General features: G+C 45.2%; 2 protein-coding genes across 4 annotated transcripts; both read left to right on the forward strand.

Moving 5' to 3' along the window:
• Positions 1–5,137: 5,137 nt before the first annotated feature.
• Positions 5,138–8,942, forward strand: LOC125749404 (free fatty acid receptor 2-like). 3 transcript variants are annotated; one of them, XM_049026644.1, is made up of 2 exons: positions 5,138–5,215; positions 7,049–8,942. In XM_049026644.1, the coding sequence occupies exon 2, from the start codon at positions 7,068–7,070 to the stop codon at positions 8,022–8,024; it is 957 nt and encodes a 318-aa protein (XP_048882601.1). In that variant the 5' UTR covers positions 5,138–5,215; positions 7,049–7,067; the 3' UTR covers positions 8,025–8,942. The 3 variants fall into 3 exon arrangements, with proteins under 3 accessions (XP_048882601.1, XP_048882602.1, XP_048882603.1); XM_049026645.1 differs by having other exon boundaries at positions 5,163–5,211; XM_049026646.1 differs by lacking the exon at positions 5,138–5,215 and adding an exon at positions 5,227–6,476.
• A 3,106-nt stretch (positions 8,943–12,048) lies between these two features.
• Positions 12,049–13,545, forward strand: LOC125749125 (free fatty acid receptor 2-like). The gene has a single exon (XM_049026040.1). The coding sequence runs from the start codon at positions 12,049–12,051 to the stop codon at positions 13,042–13,044; it is 996 nt and encodes a 331-aa protein (XP_048881997.1). The 3' UTR covers positions 13,045–13,545.
• Positions 13,546–19,305: the final 5,760 nt, after the last annotated feature.

Raw genomic sequence — 19,305 nt, forward strand, 5'->3', positions numbered from 1 at the left:
CCTGCAGGTTCTCAAGTCCCCCCCCCCCCCCCCCCCCCACAGTCCTAAATCAGGTAAATCAGGGTTGCCAAATGTGTGTGTTGCCCGGTGCTGGGTAGCTGCCCTATCCAGGGTTGTTCCTCTGCTTGTGCCTGTAGTTTCTGGGATGTGCTCCAGATTCCCACAGACAAGTGGGTACAGAAAATGAATGAAGTTTTAAATGTTATTCAGCGAAGGGAATACAAATGTGAAAGAGAAGTAATGGGAACATCCATAAGCAGAAAACTCCACAGTGACAGGGCTGGGCTGGGATTAAAAACTGGGGTCTCCTACAGTCAAGCGATACATTTTGCTTACCGGGGGGGCGGGCGGGGGGGGGGGACCCCCACATACCCATCGACAGCCCACGTCCACATCAGCCACCGATAAAGGGCCACTCTAAGCTTGAGGCAGGTTCTCGTATTTATATTTAAGAGCCACGTAGCTGATATTTCATAACAATGCCTGGTTTGGACAGAACTAACATGATCAATGCCTTCCTGTCCCCCATCCAGCATTCACAATGCAGCCTGGGTCATACAGTGGTCTGCCTCTAGAGGGCAGCAGATGCTGAAGAAGCCTCCAGGGCCGTATGCCCTTGCTCTGGGCATTCCTTATCAGCACTCCAGACTCGTGAAGCTTTCGTGACATTTGCAGCGAATAAGGATAAGAGGAAACACCACATGATGGGGGACAAATACTGAAGAACAAATCATGAACTAATGTAGATTCTGCATGAAATACATGAACTGTATTGATTGATTAATGATGAACGAATGTGATTAATTAATGCATTAAGCAAGAGTGAACTGCTACATTATTTGCGCCCTCGTGCTACCAAATAAGACGATACTTATTGTCTGTCTGTCCACATCTGAGCTGAAATAGACATTGTCCATAGATACAGGCATGGGAAGACAAGGTCTTTAAAATGTTGCATATAATATCAGTTATGAATTATTTAAATTACCTACAGTGTGATGAATGGAAAACCCCTTCATGATGTTTAAATAATGAAAGAAAACATGGGTCACCTCTGGCTTTGGTGATCTCACAGTGCCGAGCAATTAAACTCTCACATAACAATGACACAGCAAGCCTGCTGATGCATCTTTTGTCACGTCATGTAATTCAAAGGGAACTAAGCAAACTCAAGGGTTTCTTTTACTCTGGGGCCAAAGGCGACTTTATTGGTTAGTTGCAGGTGAGGTTAGTGTGCTTTAGTTCCAGCTTTTGGGGGTTCGAATCCCATTACTGGACGGAGTAATCTTGTCAGTAACAGACCCCTCGGCACAGCCATTAACCCCAACTGTCCCGGGACACTGGCTGAGGCTGTCCTCTGTTTGTCCTGCCTCGGATGGGGGGTGTCACTGGGTTGGGACACTGTGGTCATGATGGGAGGGTTCCAGTTTGAATATCAGGTCTGGGAGAGCAATCTCACCATTAGGACCATCTGCAAGGTCTTTGCCCTCCCCCCCCCCCCCCCCCCACCCACGCATTGCTCTAGGGGTGATAAACCTGCTCTCTGACTTTCCTGACTTGTACATCACTTTGGTTTAAAGCATTTGTTAAGTAAATGTGAAAAAATGTGTATTATTTTCAGCCACAATGGCCCAGTTCTTCTGAGATTAGAGGCTGTATCTGTGTGTTTGACAGCAGGATGCCGCCCTGGAGAGAGGCTGAGGGGAGGCAGTTTGTGTACTATTCATTCCCAACTGAGACTTACTCTTTGAGTGCGGTTGCTACTTCCCTGACAACAATACAAACATGTAGTCTGTTTACCTCTCACCCTTACACACAAACACAGCATCTCTCTATCCGTATCTCATCCTTATCTACACAGAGTTACGCATGTGCTGTTTGACAGCTCTGTTCACAGGCCAAGTAATTGCTTGGACAGAATTTTCTGTTTTTACCAAACAAGCCACATTAACAATTTTCTATTCATATGTGATGCAAAAATTGCATTCTATGCAGGGTGCACTCGTGCCTCATGCGCTGTGCTGCCTGGGACAGGCTCCAGGCCCCTCGGTGACCCTGACCAGGATAAACAGCTGGAGGCTGGATGGATAGATGGAAGGATATAAGGCAGTAGCCCTGATCAATTAAGTACAAAGGCTAAACAGACTAGGCAGAGGTACCCAGCGCCGGCTCCGTTCACTTGCCAAGCTGTGATCTCTAATCCTGGAGGATCCGATCCCCCAGCACAATCCTTTTAGCTTAAGAGCCGCTAACCCCTCACTTTGTGCTGGGATTTGGGTTCTCCCTGGATCAGACAGCAGTCGGAAAGCGGCACCGTTCTGGCTCTGCTTCACGGGTCCTTGTTAGCAAGGCAAAGGGAAGCTGGACCATCCTCCTGGATTCAAAAGATCTTAAGCTCTTAAAATTGGGCTGACCCCATTTCTTATGCCCTGCTCACATTTTACACCTGCCTTTCTGCATTTCCGTTAAAGTGGATATCACCCCAACACTCAGCGCTTCTCATGCCTCAGTGTTTCCACTCACCCTGTCTTACGGCAAAATTAGGCCACCTGCATTAAATCCAAGCTTAACTGCCACATTCTCAAGAAGAAGGTCAAAATTGGGGGGATTATTTCAACAGGCAGGAGAGACATATTCATATAAATAATCGCTGATGACTTGCTGTGGGCTCCACCCCTGTTCCCTGCTCTTCTGCAGGAAGGTCTGCTCTTTGTGTGATTTTTATTCTACATGAGTTTCAGGAATGTATTGATTTAACCATGTCATAAAGCCTGCTGCCTCTTTTACAGCACAGGCCTCTTGTCAGAAGGAGTAGAATGTCCTCTTGAAATGGGGAGATGCAGGGGAAAATGCAGCGTTGATTTTTCCGCTGTAGATCTTTGCTGACCTGTTATTGTGTACTATAAATATGGTAAGTATTACACTGATCTGGAATTAAGCAAACTGCCCCTGATGGGAAAGAAGCTCTTGCCCCGGCTTTCGAATCTGCCCGTGTGCAGCCTTGGTCATTGGCAGTGACTGCTTCTGCTTTTGAGATCTGCTGTACGCTTCCTGTGCAAAATCCCAGGGCCAAGTTCTTCAATTTGACTCGTTCTAATGTGAGTTTTTTGTTCAGGATTTGGGTTGTCTGGTGGGATCCGATCGTTCTTACTTGTTCATTCACAGTTGGATTTACATATGAGCCTGTTGTTTGTAGTATATAAAGGATATATATAGATTCTGAAATATTGATTTCAAAATCGGATAAAAGCATCTCTTGGATTCACCTCTTTTCTCGACCACTCCATGCAGTGGTAGTGTAAATGCACTGACACACGGAATCACAGACGCAGTCATGCACACAGATGTACACAGACTCATACACACAGTCATGCACACAGATGTACACAGACTCATACACACAGTCATGCACACAGATGTACACAGACTCATAGACACATATGCTCACAGTAAAATCACCTCGCTAGCTCTTTTAGATAAAACGGATTAATTTTGGGATGTGTGTGAAGTGTGTAGTCAGGAACACATTGCGCTTGAGGAGGAGAATCAGGTGACTGGTGTCCTTCTCTGGATTTAACTGGCTCAAAGTTCTCTGTCATTCTAACAAAAAAGACTGATTATTAATGGATAGAAATTTAGTTCAGTTTGATAATCCATCCAATTTCAGTTTGGTCTTCCAGTTATGGTTGGCACTAGAACAAACTGGATGGCCAGACCCAAGATTTTTCACTGGGTGGGGGTACCAATGGCATTACCCGGATTATTGGGGGGACGGGGGGGGGGGGGTAATAATAAAAGTTATTGACCTGGGGGGGTTGGCAACGGTCAAAATTATGGGGGTGTTGCCAATCCTGTTTCCAGTACAGAGTCACATGACTAGGTAGGGGGACTCCCTGTATGAGAGGCCAGTCTGTCGTAGGGAACAGAGTTATGCAATAATGGGCAATTTGGAAATACCTAACTGACAAACGTGGGTGGGTGGGATTCCATCTCACGTTCCTGGAGACGCAGGTCTGCAACATTGTACTTTTATAAACTTAGAAATAAATAAGTAGAAATAAATTCAAAAACACTCAGGCAGCTGGACAGTGAAATGCTTTTCCTGGAAAATTGCTTCTCAGTGGGGAATATTTACCTAATTATAAAAACAAGAAAAGATCAAATATGAATCCCTAAAAGAGAGAAGCGCTGTCTGATCAGGTGTCCCAGAACAAATATCCACTGGGCTCTGATTTCATACCTGAAGAAGCAGATCCATCTCTTTTCAGTGTCGTTGTGCATAAGAAGGATGTTTCTTCACTTCGGCCTGCACGTTTTTGCTTGACGTGGAGAAGGAAGTAAGGAATTTCCCCACGACCGCAAACAGCGTGCGCTCAGACATGCAGCAGCTGAACAGCGGAAAGCCGGCCAAGGTGTTTGGTGTGGGGGCGGGCTGATCAGCCTGTGAACCTGAAAGATACTATAACTTCTTATTTTGACACCAATACCTTGTAAAAATATACATATATTTATATTTATATCAGACCTAGTGATCAGTTTTGAGAAAATGACAGGATACTTTCTAGAAAACAGCGGAAGGACATTTTCCTCATTGGTACAAAGAGCGCATATCATTGCAGTTACAATCATGCTTCCTCATAACACGGTTTACTCGTGAAAACCACATTAATGCAGTCACTATTTCTGATCGTAGTAAAACAGGCAGCCCACACTATGGACAACACACCTTCAAACTCAGTTCATACCAGCTTCAGATGATCCAAGTTTCTCATGAGCAGTGAGGTGTGCATTTGCATATGTGTGCATCTATGTAGATAGAGATAGAGATAGATAGATAAAACTTTATTAATCCCTTGGGTGGATTCCTCTGGGAAATTCGGTAATGTGTGTGTGTGGATATGCTTAGCTTTCTTGGGGGAGGAGGCTTAGTGACACCCCTACAGACAAAATCAACTGCAAATGTAAGATAATGAAAAATAATAGAAAAACTAAAAAAAATTAAATAAAAAAATTAAACAAGTGAGACAATAAAGATGAGAAGTTTGCAGCTTTGGATTGGCACTCATGAGAGAGCGCCCCGCCGTGGGGAAGCCCAGTGATTACCATCCTGTTAGGTCACATGTCTGCTACACCATAAAACAGCGAGCAGTGCCGAAGTCTCAGAGCACTGTCAGCGTCGCCGTGGAGGAGGGCCAGAGAGAGCAGCCAGCTGTAGGTACGTCGCGATTCTCTGAGACCGATCCATGCCTTCACAAGGCATTCATGTAGTGTGTCACCAGTCAGCAGATCCAGCAGCATGGCTGATATTCAGCGCTTAGAACCTTATGCCATTTTTTAAATTCTAAGCTGAACAGATGGAAAATTTTACAGAACTTTGTGATTCTTAGCTCATACAAAGCACTGAAACACCATCATCCATTTAAAAGATTGTAACTTTTTAGAGAATTTGCAAAATAAATTACAACATATTGCTGATTTATAATTTTTTTTTCCAGTTGGATAAATTGTTTCCATTGATATTTGTCATACCAATGAACAAGCAAAGAGTCAAATTGTTTATTTATTCTGTCAAGTACCCTAATAAATTTTGTATTTTTCTTAAATTGCAAGTTTCTTCATAACTTTTTTATTATTTATCATCACATTTCAAAATGTATTTTAGTAAGAGCAGATACAAATGTGAACTAAAGTACAATAAATATACAGGTTTTGCAAATGAAAGGATTTATGGAATAACATACATGTATAAAATGTAACGTAATTTTCATCACCAGCCACTAGGGGTGAAATTGAGAGCGTGGATGTGAAATGCATATATGACCTTTGATGCAAGAGCCCTGTAAAATATATAACTGTGTACTGAGAGGCAGACAGTCAAAAGGGGCTTATTTACATCCTATAGATCTCCATATGCATTTATTCATATGTAAATATATGCGCAAAAGCTTCTCATCTGTCTTTCCCCGAGTGATGTTTTAGTGACGCTTACTGTTTGTTCTAACGAACAAACACGTCGTGGATCACAGAGAAGAAACCAAACAACCGGAGCCTTTCAAAGACCACCTTTTGCACCAGCTTTTGCGGGGGGGCACCATGCCGCAGGCCCTTTTCATGCACTTGTGGGGTTGACACACTCAGCTATTACCAAACTGCACCAGACAACCAGCTATAATGAATAAGAGGCCTCTACCTGTTTTCCCCTGTAGGTGTCCAACTTGGCTTCTTGATTTACAGATAGCTGTCTCTTTCTTCGCTTGTGTATGAAGCCTTGCTTCCTGAAATGAACGATTAGCCTTTCATGTTGACGTTTGAGCAAATGCTCGCGTGAGCGTGACCTCTGGCGACAGTCTCTTGCGGGCAGTCGCCACTCAGTTTCGCTAGGTCTGTGGTGACTTTGTTGGACTAACTAGCCACATTCGAAGGGTTAAGAGTGTTGCATACCACCCAGTGGAAGGCAGGGAAGTTTCTGTAATAAGGTGAGCCCTCATTTCTTGACCGATGTTGCAACATTGGGCAGCTTTGGTAAATATTGGATTTTATGGTTACCATTTGGTGGGGAAGCTCATATCATGGCAGCTGAATAAATGGCATAGATCTCCTTTCTCATCCATCACCGCTCTCCATTTTATGTTGAACTATTGTGATGAAACCATTAAATGCATTGTTGAGCTTGGATGAAAGCTGAATGCTAAGAGAGGCTGTAGAGATATCTAACACTGTGTTTCAGTGATATACACTGCCGTTTGAAGGCTTCACCTGATAAGTGGCCGGCAACCCCGGTTGAATATTATTCTTTAGCCCGAAGGCTTTGCAAAACAACTCATAGGGTTTAAGTACGAGCAGACATGAGGTCGATGATCGCACAGGTCTGTGAACTACACAGAGTGTGTTTATTGACAAGCACTAACTTGAAACCGACTGGTTACCTAACTAGCTTGACTAAATGAGTCTGGTTCCCTGGGAAGCTTTAAGTCAACAGCTCATAAGGGAACTTCTCGGGCATTGCTAATAAATAACAGCTCTTTCCACTTCCTCTTTTTCTTTGCAGAGGTTATTGTCGCTCCAAGATGACAGAATACTGGAGTCATGAGTTTTCACTGGCAGTCTACATCATCACCTTCGTGACGGGCCTGCCCGCCAACATCCTGGCCTTCTACACCTTCACTCTGAAGGTGAAACAGAAGCCCACGCCCATCGACATCCTCCTCCTCAACCTGACAGTGTCCGACCTCATCTTCCTCATCTTCCTGCCATGCAAAATGATAGAGGCGGCAGACGGCATGCATTGGAACATGCCCTATTTCCTATGTCCGCTCTCTGGTTTTATCTTCTACACCACCATTTATAACAGCACCTTCTTCCTCACGGCTGTTAGCGTGGAGCGCTACCTGGGCGTAGCGTTTCCCATAAAGTACAAGCTGAACCGCCGGCCGCTCTATGCCGTCATAGCCAGCATCTTCTTCTGGGTGGTGTCCATGTCGCACATCAGCATCGTCTACATCATGCATTACACCGGCACAAACAGCTCAGTCCCCAGAAACGTCTGCTACGAGGACTTCTCCAAGGAGCAGCTCAAGATCCTCCTGCCCGTGCGTCTGGAGCTCTTCCTGGTTCTCTTCTGTATCCCCTTCCTCATCTGCAGCTTCTGCTACATCAAGTTCATCTACATTCTGTCCAGGCTGCCTCACATCAGCCCACACAGAAGACAGCGTGCCATCGGGCTTGCGATGGGAACACTGCTGGTCTTCATGTTGTGTTTTGGCCCCTATAATGTGTCTCACGTGGTGGGCTTTGTTACCGGGGGGAGTCCCAAGTGGCGTGCGCAGGCTGTCCTCTTCAGCACCTTCAACGCCTGCCTGGACCCCATCATCTTCTACTGCTCCTCCTCCACGGTCAGGAAGATGCTGAATCGCATCCTGAAGGATCTGGTGGAAAGGCTGCACATGAGGTGCTGCCAGTGCCCACAGTGGAGCTGCGTTGGGCCGGAGGAAAGCACCACCCAGAGCTCCAACGACACCACCTGATTGGCTGGCGGTGTGCTTTGGGGAGCGGCTGGGGCTGAGGGCCCCACCCACATGGACTGGTTCTCTAGGCTGGCCCCTGTGTTTCACATCATGCATTTTTTTAATGCTAAACGCCGGTAGTGATGTGCAGAAAAACATGCAGCCCCATTCATCTTGTCACATCGAAAGAAGAGGTGCTGTTGATCATTTCTGGCTGCATTAGTTCATCGATTAGTTCATTAGTTCATTCGTTGTTTTGCTTTATTTGGTCGGTTTATCCTGGATGGTGCTTTGCATGTGACTTCATATGCACGTCATATATGTATATATTTACATGAAGTTGTAAATATGTTTATATATTATAAACATATAATATATATTGTGTTTATATGTGGAGTGGCATTTTTCTCTATTTATGTCTATAGAATATTGTCTTTTGTCTGGCATTAGTAACAAGACTTTTAATATGCATATTTTTTTATTATACAGCAAAACCTTCTGCTATAAGAATGTATACATGGACATTTCACTTGATCCTATACCAATGTAGATTTGCAACATAATTTTTAAAAACCTTGTCACATGTGTTTTAGAGTACGTAGATGAACACAGTGGTCTCAGCTCAGAAAATTCACAGAAATCTATCTGAAGGAATCATGCCGGTGAATAATTCACTTAAGTTAACAGAGAATTTTGGTAATTTTTAGTAGCTGGTGTTTGTTTGAGGCCATGAGTTCCTGTTGTAATGCGCTGCTGTAACACTGTGGTAACGTGCATCGGCTCGGTGGCTGAAAAGATCAGACGGCCCATTATTCCTGAGCGAGTCTGATGGAGTCTTTCCGAATCATACATAATGCTGATCAAGTGCTGTAAATCTCGGGAAATGGGAATAAAATGTGGGAGAGTCGTCCTCAGTACAATAAAGAGATGAAGTCTAAAGTGTGTCCCATGGTTTTTAATTAACTCTGCCACATTCGTCCGAGCTGAATCACCCGACGTCGGTGGGATCTTACAGATGTTTTACGGGAAAAGGAGCCGGAGAAAACCCACGCAAACACATGCAGACATGCACAGGTCAGAGTTCACGGTAACCAGGAAGAATCCCTTCATAAGACATTAATGGGTGGTGTGCTCACTATTTAAGTTTATTTTTACCAGCATATGCAGTATGTATGTACAGTACTGTGGAAAAGTGTCAGGCCACCGGAGAAACTGATTAGCCATTTATCTGGTAGTAAGTGTGTATTTACTCTGAACAAAAATAATAATTTTAACAATAAATAATTTAACAATAAATAATATAACATTAGAACATATGCCAGTCACGCACAACAAACCTAACTAGAATTTATTCATTTCTCCAAAAAGTTACTGGTATATTGTTGGATGGCTAGATAAACTCCCAAAGCTCTCCCCAGGGCCCCCCCCCCAGCCATTCCATGTGTTTGTTAAGTATCATTTCTAGCTCAGTAAGTTAATTGATTTAGTTAGTTTAAAAAGTCAGTGAGGTACTGATTAGCCAAATGAAGTGCGCTAGTGGTCGAGTCAAAATATATATGGGTTTATTGAAGGGTTGCTGCAAATCCATTGGCCTTCCCGGGAAGCCGCTGCAGCATTCCTTACGTTGCTTCCTGCTCACCTGTGATGGTTTAGGTGGACGTGAGCTTATTGGCTTTTCCGTTAACCAGCTGGTAACAGCTCAGACAGCGCAAGGTCGATAGAATCAATTAAGAACTGAGTGGCCCCATCGAGTCACACCTCCAGAAAATGAGGTTGCTGTTTGGGTCGGAGGTTGCACACGCTTGTCGATTATTTATTTTTTTTCGTCTTCAGTGATACCCCCAGGGGAGGAGCCGGAATCAGTGAAGAGTGTCTTGTCTCTGCCACTCATCAGCTGACTGATATCTCTGACACAGCCCCCATTTATGAAAGGATTGCAAAGAAGTATACCATGAACCCCCCCCCCCCCCCCCACCGCCGCCCCGCCCAAGACATCGTTACCTAGGTGACCTTGTTTGAAGAAGAGGGGGGTCAAGGGCAGAGGAGGAGTGTGGGTGGGATGTAGATTACAGTGGCGCCTTATTAAATTTCCAGCCTGTGAGCTGAGGTGAGTGAGCAAACAGTGAAGTGCAGTGGACAGTCGCCCACGGCAGCCTTGTCCAGAGAGATCTACTGCAGGACCTGTGGCTACATTTCCCTAGGGTGAGTACGTGGGCTCTGGCTAGAGCAGGGGGCCCCCTCCCCCTGCTGGAGAATGGAATTTAAGGGCAGTTGTAATTATGTCTTCATTACATCTCCCTCATTACCCACCTCCGTCAGGTTAATTCCAGAGAGCTCTTAAATTCCAGTCTTGAGTGCGCTCTCGGTTTTGACTTAATGGAACCGTCTTTCATTCCCCCTGTATCTCCCTCTGGCTCCTTCTTCCTCAAATTGTGCCGATTAATTCTGCCGGGCGTCCAGGACACTCGGATCCCGAGACACGTGCGTTTACAGCACCGACCGTAATTATTTCCCATAGTGTAATAAGTGTCAAAACGTGCGTGTGTTTCTCTTTTAAAGCACAAGTCCCTTACATAATATATAGATTTTAATCAGGACGTTCTGTCGTTCATTACAGGGGTAACTCAGGATGAAACGTGTGAGGCGTAACGGTCAGTGTTAACAAGCGTAGGGGACGAGGACGGTAACGGCAAGAGACCGGTGACTTTATGACTCTCCCGCGAAACGCTGGCCGAACGTGTCTGTTGCTTCTTTTTTCCGAGGCTTTCTTGGAATGATTAAGAATCATATATTTTGGATTGTGAAACTACTGAAGAATCCCTTCTGGTCCGGAAATGTCATTCAACAAACACAGTGCTGTGCAGAAGTCTTAGACAAAGAAAATGTTTAAGCTATTTTTCTGTGCAGTAAATGAATATTTCTTCAGAAAAAAAATATGGTTTAATATTAGAACATATACAGGATACACAATAAACACAATAAACCTAAGAATTTCTTACATTCTCCAAAACGTTATTGGTATCTTGTTGGATGGCTAGATAAACACCGCTTTTCACAAACCTCTCCTGAGGGACGCCCCAGCCATTCCATGTGTTTGTTTATATCACCACTGGCGTAATTAGTTAAAATGATTAGTTAAAATAAATTAACCTGTGATCAGTAAGTGCCCCATCCTGGGTAATTCCCTGCCTTGCCCTCGCAGCTTCCAGGACAGGCTCCGAACCCCCGCAATCCTGAACAGGATAAGCGGGTACTGAAAGTGCGAGACAAACGATATTAACTAAACAAGGTGTGCTGGTGGTCGAATGTATAACTACATGTGAGGATTAGATGGTGCAGCAAATACTGGGGTGACTGAAAGGTACTAAAACAGCAAAGCTGACATAATATCATAGTTTTATACCAACATGAAGATCATTTAAACTAAGACTATTGCACAGCAAAATTAAATTTAGTACAAAGCATAAAAATATGCTTTATACTGTATGTTGTCTCGCAAACAGAATTTACTTAATTTATTGGGTTTATAAAACACTGAAGCCAGTTGTATCAGTTATGAAAAAAGGGCAGCTGAAGTAATTAATGAAATGAGTTAAGCAGCGGGCTGTAGTGTTATATCACAAGTGCTGCTGTCTGCCCTCAGGCTCTTCCTGGGCTGCCATCACAGACAGTTCTAGACCTTAAATCGATTTAGCAATTTGTCTCATATTTCTGCCCACACACGTTGTACAATTTTTCTTGTGGAGAGGCCCCCCACTCCCCAAATTTTATCACTTGCAGATGAAATGGCAAACCTATGGGTCATATCCTAGAATTTACCCCTGGCTGACCAGCTGCTCCGGAATCTCCTGACAAACTCCTATCTGAGTAGCTTGAACACCAGCGTGCCGAACACCATATTTCATATACATATATGACATCGCCGGCTGCCCGCCGCGCTAAACGTCTCTCTCCGGTCTGTGTCTCTCTGCCCAGATTCTCCCATGCCATGCCACGATTCCTCACACCCGCTGTCGAACAGCAGCCCGGAAACGACCCCCTCACCATGCTGCCCATCCCCTCGCAGCTTGTTCTGGTGGTCTACATCGTCACCTTCGTGACGGGCCTGCCCGCCAACATCCTGGCCTTCTACACCTTCACTCTGAAGGTGAAACAGAAGCCCACGCCCATCGACATCCTCCTCCTCAACCTGACAGTCTCCGACCTCATCTTCCTCATCTTCCTGCCCTTCAAGATAAAGGAGGCAGCAGACGGCCTTAAATGGTACATGCCAGACTTCCTGTGTCCGCTCTCCGGTTTTATCTTCTACACCACCATCTACAACAGCACCTTCTTCCTCACGGCCGTCAGCGTGGAGCGCTACCTGGGCGTAGCCTTTCCCATCCAGCACAAACTGAACCGCCGGCCGCTCTACGCCGTGCTGGCCAGCATCTTCTTCTGGGTCTTCTCGCTGCTGCAGCTCAGCATCGTTTACATCATGCCCTACTACAACCCTGAAGGTGACAGCTTCAGCACGCCCACTCCGCACAACGCCTGCTATGAGGAATTCACCGATGAGCAGCTCAAGATCCTGCTGCCCGTGCGTCTGGAGCTGTGTCTGGTTCTCTTCTGCATCCCCTTCATCATCTGCAGCTACTGTTACATCAACTTCATCCGCATCTTGTGCAGGTTGCCTCACATCAGCAGCCGGAGGCGGCAGCGCGCCATCGGCTTGGCGTTGGTGACACTACTGGTCTTCGCGCTCTGTTTCGGGCCCTACAATGCTTCCCACGTGGTGGGCTTCACCACCGGAACAAGTCCCAATTGGAGATACGTCACCCTCCTCTTCAGCACCTTCAACGCCTGTCTGGACCCCATCATCTTCTACTTCTCGTCTTCGGCGGTGAGGAGCACGCTCCGTGACCTACTGCCGGGGCTCGCGAGCAGGCTGCGTCTTTCTGACTGCCCAAGCTCCCCATGCGCTCACTGCTGCCCCCTGTTGAAGCGATCTGAGACTAACAAGGACCTGGGCCAGAGCTCTGTGGTGGCCAATTCCCTCTGACGGGCTGCATCATGGGTTATGACACGTATTGGTGTTAGCGTACATGTGCACAGTATCTATACCCGTATTTTTCCATTACGCTTTGTTTGATTTTATTAACGGCCCACAGGACAGCTATGAGACCCCCGTATGATGTGCTGATTGCTACACGCGTACACATGTACAGATTCCACACGGCTGTACACAAGATTACATCCAATTTTGCTTTGAGGAGAAAAGCAAACAGAAGCAGTCCACCATGAGGCAGCTGTGGGAGATTGTCTAGTGGGACAGCCACAATAAAAGAAGGCGTGTAGCGTGCGATACTCTCCTGTGCAGGAAACACGGCAGCGGCATATGCACTGATAGGACTTCGGTCTGCGGAGTGCAGTGATAATGACCCACGTCTCGCCGCAATAAATCCCTCGAATGAATGCGCTCTTTCAACTCTCCTCTTACGCTTATACTGCACTCGATAGCAGAGCCGCGTCGCTTGTGTAAACAGCAAACGGGAAATAATATTTATTTTAATTCATTATATTAATTCATGCCTGAAGAGACGGTGCCTGGGGGGGGGGGGGGTGATTTCACCATCACTGGGTTAAAGGTTTATTTATCTGATCGTCTGAGAACAGCTGGAGGAAAGTTTGCAGATACTTACAGTCCAAATATCATGCCTGCAAAACTGTGTTGTTGTTGTTGTGACATAGCATCCGCTCAACCGCTGATATAATCTCCATGTGTCGACACCGTAGTGGTGAGGCCGGTGCATTACCGAGGTAGCCAAACCTCTGGTAGACAGGGGACAGTGAGCGGCTATCACTCTGAGACCACACTCACCATGTGGACATAACCGGGTAGGTCATTTAAAGGGCTCACAACCGAGGAACTGAAAGACGGAGTACACGTCTGGTCATTAAGAGCGGCTGGAAAACATCATAAAAACAGAAACGTTTAATTTATACATTAGTCATGCATTCGAGCAGAAAATCTAATTAAATGGATTTAAGCGGCACATCGAAACAGATTGAAAGTACAATGTGTGAAAGCAGACAGTTGAAAAATCCTATTTCATGCTCTACCTTGGGTTTGGTCACAGATCAGGTCATACTTTGATGGACTCGCACAGCAGAGCATCCAGCAAACATGTTGGTGTCTTGGAAACCTGTGCCAGACCTGAGGGTGGCATAGCAGCCACCCGCCTCCCTACAAACGGTTTGAGTGATGCCATTAAGCTGACCCTGATTACACTGTTCCCCTGTCAGGGTTTAAATAGGGTCAGCTGAGAGGGTGAGGGAGAATCAAGGAGACTTGAAACATCTGACCGTCGTTGGCTGATTGGTTGGTGTGTTTTGTGTTTTTTTTTCTTCGTGTTTTACCTTTATTTGTGGTATTTGGTTAAAGGGGTTAAGACGTTTCTGTCAGGTTAATAAAGTAATTTACTGTTGGCGAAAGCCTGTGTTTTTGCCTTTGTGCTGCAGTATTACATACCCCTACCTCACCTACTTCACATTCCACACATTGAGGGCTGAGTGAGGATGGAGTTTCGGGGGGAGTTTTCAGAGGAGATGGGGTCAGATGTAGGTGTGTGGTGTGTATTTATACATGTATGCACTAACCCACCCATCCAGCCAGCAGGGGGATGACTTGGCTTCCTTCTACGAGCACCTCCTAGTTGACATTAAGCATTTGCCAGTTTGTTACTTGCCCCTCCTGATGAATCCTCCCCCCGCCATCCCACCCTCACCTGCAAGGTTCATCCTTGGTCTCCCTTCTGGCCTCCTTGTGTGTGATTGGATGGTATCTGGATTCCTCATCTCTCCAGCCATTGGCTAAAATATGTGAGCATCACACTCAGAGAAAATCGCCAGGATGCCCAGGATCAGGTGGGAGGCTACGACCGGGACACTGCCTTATCTGTTCCGCCTGTGGTTGTGCAAATGTCACATTCACATATAGGCCCAGCCTACAAATCATTTGTTCATCTGAATCTGATAACCCGATTAATAAGGAGCTCAGAATGATGTCAAGGGCTGTCCTTATCTTTCCACACTCCTGCTAATTTGTGGTCTGTGTCCAGCTTATTCCTATTGTTAATTTCCACCCACTGGTGTATCAAATGTTGTATCAAATCCCCTTTCAGGGGGGTGGGGGGAGGGTCTGGGAGAATCAGACATTAGGATAGCTATGAGCATAGACTTTGCACAGCAGTAAAATGCCTGTGTGATATTAGGTAGCTGGGGTTATTATTTTATGATCTGTTTTGTTTATACTGGTAAGATGTGCTGCATTATGAAAAGTTTACATCATTCAGGACATTGATGGCAGAGAAATAAATAAAGCATAAAATAATTTGAGTCCAAGCGTTCCTAATGGACACTGTTGGCTAAGCCAGTGTCTCCCAGCCCAGTCCTCAGAGACCCCCAGGTTGACCATGTTTTTATCAGGAGCTGTGAGGAAGCAAAAACATACACTGCTGGGGATCCCTGAGGACAGGGGCAGGAAACACTGGACTAAGCAATTCAGGAGGCAACTGCCAGCACAGGCCGGGAGTTTCCATCCCATAATACTTAATCACCTCCTTACTTCAAACGCTTGTGATGAGAAATTCACGGACAATCATTTCCTGTTCAGATCGATACCGCGCTTTTCACGTTGCACTCGGATAATTAGCCGACACTGTGCCCAGTAATTGCCCGGCCGAGAAGATTAACCGAGAGCAAAGATTTTTAAGATTTCATTCTTGACCCATTCGCATTTGTTTAGCATTCTCGTGTGTTCATCTTTTTGCCGCACCTCCCCCCGAGCCACCCCTGCCCAAGTCAGAGGATGCAGATTAACTCGCAGGCTCTCAGGGACACAAAAGTCAGACTGCACTTCATCCCCGAACTCCCGGATGCGATCGATATCTGGTTAAACAATGATATGATGGGCTGTGGTGGTAATGGGGTGCTGTTTCAATTCATTTGAATAATGTAAATGATTAGTGGCCATTATACAAGTAGAATGACGGAACATTACAGTAAATCCCCGGGCTAAGAAAGTTCAACTCATGAACAACTCGTACTTGTTCAACTTGTACTTGGACTACTATTATTTAAAAGTTAAGTGCAATGGTTTGTAATAACAAATGCATGCGTTACTTTGTGATGCTCATGAAAACATTGCATGGCTTCAGCAGTTTGTCGGCTTGTGGTACAGTACTGTACCGTGTGTAGTTACTATTATTATTACTGTATAATTGTTATTAGTGTGTCCCATATTATCATATTTCTGATTTACCCATAAATTCCACTTAAAGACAGACTTAGACAACAGATCTCGTTCCTAACCTGGGGGATTTGTTTTGTTACCAAAAATATCATGACGTTCTTGTGTCTTCGGGGTTCATATTTAAGAACAACATGCGCACGTACTAAACGTAGAAAACGATGTAGAAAACCTATTGAACATTTCTTTTCTTTAAGAAAGTGAAGCAACTTTCCAGTTGCAGTAACAGGGTACGAGGATTACAGAAGATTACAGCATCTGTGACATCAGAAGGAGGACGTGGACATTGTGAAACCAGTGAGCTCCAAAACTTCTGCCACTGCGGAGTTTTCTTCTCGGCCCCACCGACAATTCAGCAAACGGTTGTTTACGAAATTAGGTTTTTTTAAAGACCAAGGTACACGCCAGGGGGGCAGCTTCAGGACAATGGCCTTATTGACCGATGTTTAATGCATACGTGTGGTTCAGTGCCTTGAGGGCATTTGGCACATACTTGTCAGCCAGCCTGGGCGGGGGAGTTAGGGTAAAAGTTGTGAAACAGAGTGGTGGATTGCCAAAGGGGGCAGTTGCTCAGGCATCCAAATACCCCCCATGGGCTTGCTGAGGTTACCTGAGGAGGGGGCTGTCCTCATCCTGTCCCCCCCCGTCCAGGAGTCTAAGCCATAAACAACCCATGTATTCTATCTCCCAATCAGTAATCACACCGGAGGGGGGTCCCGCACTGGCCAATTGAATGAAGCAGCACTTCACCCCACCTACAGATACGTGACCTGCATGTCCTGGAGCCCAGTCTGTGGCCCCAGCTCTGCTCCCCCATCTCTGCTACCTCCGTAAACAAAGCGGCTATAGGCTGCAGCAGTAGACAATGATTGTGGTTTGAAGATCGGCGATAACCCGCTTATGACACCTGCCTCCAGCTCCTGTGATCTTTACACTGCAGCTAATTTTTGCATACGCAGTAATGTGAAATGGTTTGTGCTTTTTATGTTTCGCCGAATGATGCATGCAAGACTAGCCCAGACTGTTGCATTATGGGAAGTCCCCCTAAACCGCAGCCTTGTTTTATAAAAGGCTCTTAAAAATTGTCACAAAACAAATAATACCCGACATAACATGTACGTACCGTCTACACCCTCTGTATTTATATTTAAATCGATTTATACTTATATGTCCTTGTTTGCACTGCATTGTCTATTGCCTTGAGTTTTGCAGTACTTGTATATATCTGTGCACGTCTGCTACAATATGCAAATGAATTTGTCCCCGCGACCAAAAATGTTCGGTCCCACCACTCATTTTTAAGGCACCATTTCCAGAAAGCAGACACAGGTTATGTTAAAAACAAAGTTTGTTTATTTATCCTTTTCTCCATTAGATTTCTTTTTTTCTCATCATGAATTTTGAAAAAAGACACAAATAAAGAAATGCAACTGACAGTCTGGGAAGAAAACAAACAGAACAACCATTGCCTCACGACACATATTTTTGTCTATGTGGAAGACAGTGTTTCTTTTTTCTGTCCAATGTTGTGGTCTGGAAATTTAACACGTTTAACACGTTTAAAAGCTGAAGTCTGTATCTAGAACTCAACATGCTTGCCATTATTAGCCAGAGAATGCACACACACACACACACACACACACACACGCACGCTCACGCACACACAGACACACACATATACAGAACACAGAGATGCCAGGTCAGGATTCTGGCAGAAGAAATAAAATCGTGATGGGGAGGAGGGATTTGGGCTGTGCCGGGCCGGCACAGAGGCGGGGCAGAAAGGCCAAGGATGGAGGGGGGGGGGGATCAGTGTGGAGAGCAAGACGGGGGCCGCTGGTCTCACTATGAACAGCGCAAGAGCAGACTGGTCCAGAGAGTGTCACAGCTGTACCATAACGCCGCCTAGTGGAACAGGAATCACCTGTCAGTGCCTGTAACTCTGCTTCAGGTCGAGAGCGATCAAGGAACCAGAGACAACTGTGGTCCATGAGGGCCGAGATGATAGGCTGCAGTCACGGCAGTGCATTGCGACTGACTGATCTATCTATCTATCTATCTATCTATCTATCTATCTATCTATCTATCTATCTATCTATCTATCTATCTATCTATCTATCTGTTTTGCTCCTTATCTAACTATTTATAGTTAAATCTATAAGTGATTATTGCATCCATATTGAAAAAATATCAAAGTATTGTCCATGCAATCATCACCCCTTCTCAGTTCAACTACGCTTATCTAAGTGAACCTACCAAAAGCGAAAGCATCAACTTGGTGGCCTGCATGCAGACTTTGTTTCATCTGGACTCATGTTCGCACCCACAGCTCTCATCTCTCGATAAACGGCAACTCCTCTGAGGCTTCAGGGGACGCGGTCCTGGACTCCCTCTATAAAGGGCGTCGCTGCTCATCACATTATAGCCGCTAGATCCATGGTATCTGGAGGTATTGACATTCTCAAAGCACATGAAATCAGAAACTATCAATTTTCCATTAGTTGAGGTCTTTGCCGTGAAATTTCAGGTGAACCAACGCCTAACATTCTTGGAGCAGGCAAAAATTAAGAACAAAAATCTAATCTTCACTTCAGTTTTGAAGCCCAGAAACTACATTTTCTGTTGGGATAAGATTCAGAAACTTGCAAGTATGGGCTGCACATGATGTAATTTCGCCTAAAAACGAAAACTCATGCCACTGTGGTCTGATCGCTTTGGCTTCTGAGCCCTTGTGGAGCATATTGATTCGCTGCCTTGCCACTGCTGAATCTCCAGGAGAAGCCATTTCTTAAAAGCCAGAGAAGAGCGAGTCGGCCTGCGGGGCGGCCGCTGCAGCCAAGGGAACAAAGTTTAAAAAAACTAACTAAATTATCAACTAAGCTATCTAAGCACATTTTCCAAATACCCCCTTAAAAATATTTCTGATATTCAAATAGTTTTCATGAAAATATTTTTCAATTAAATAATCTCATATATAAATAAAATAATACAGACTTTATTTATTGATTAGTT

The sequence above is a fragment of the Brienomyrus brachyistius genome, chromosome 9, assembly GCF_023856365.1.
Source record: "Brienomyrus brachyistius isolate T26 chromosome 9, BBRACH_0.4, whole genome shotgun sequence".
NCBI classification, from domain to species: domain Eukaryota; kingdom Metazoa; phylum Chordata; class Actinopteri; order Osteoglossiformes; family Mormyridae; genus Brienomyrus; species Brienomyrus brachyistius.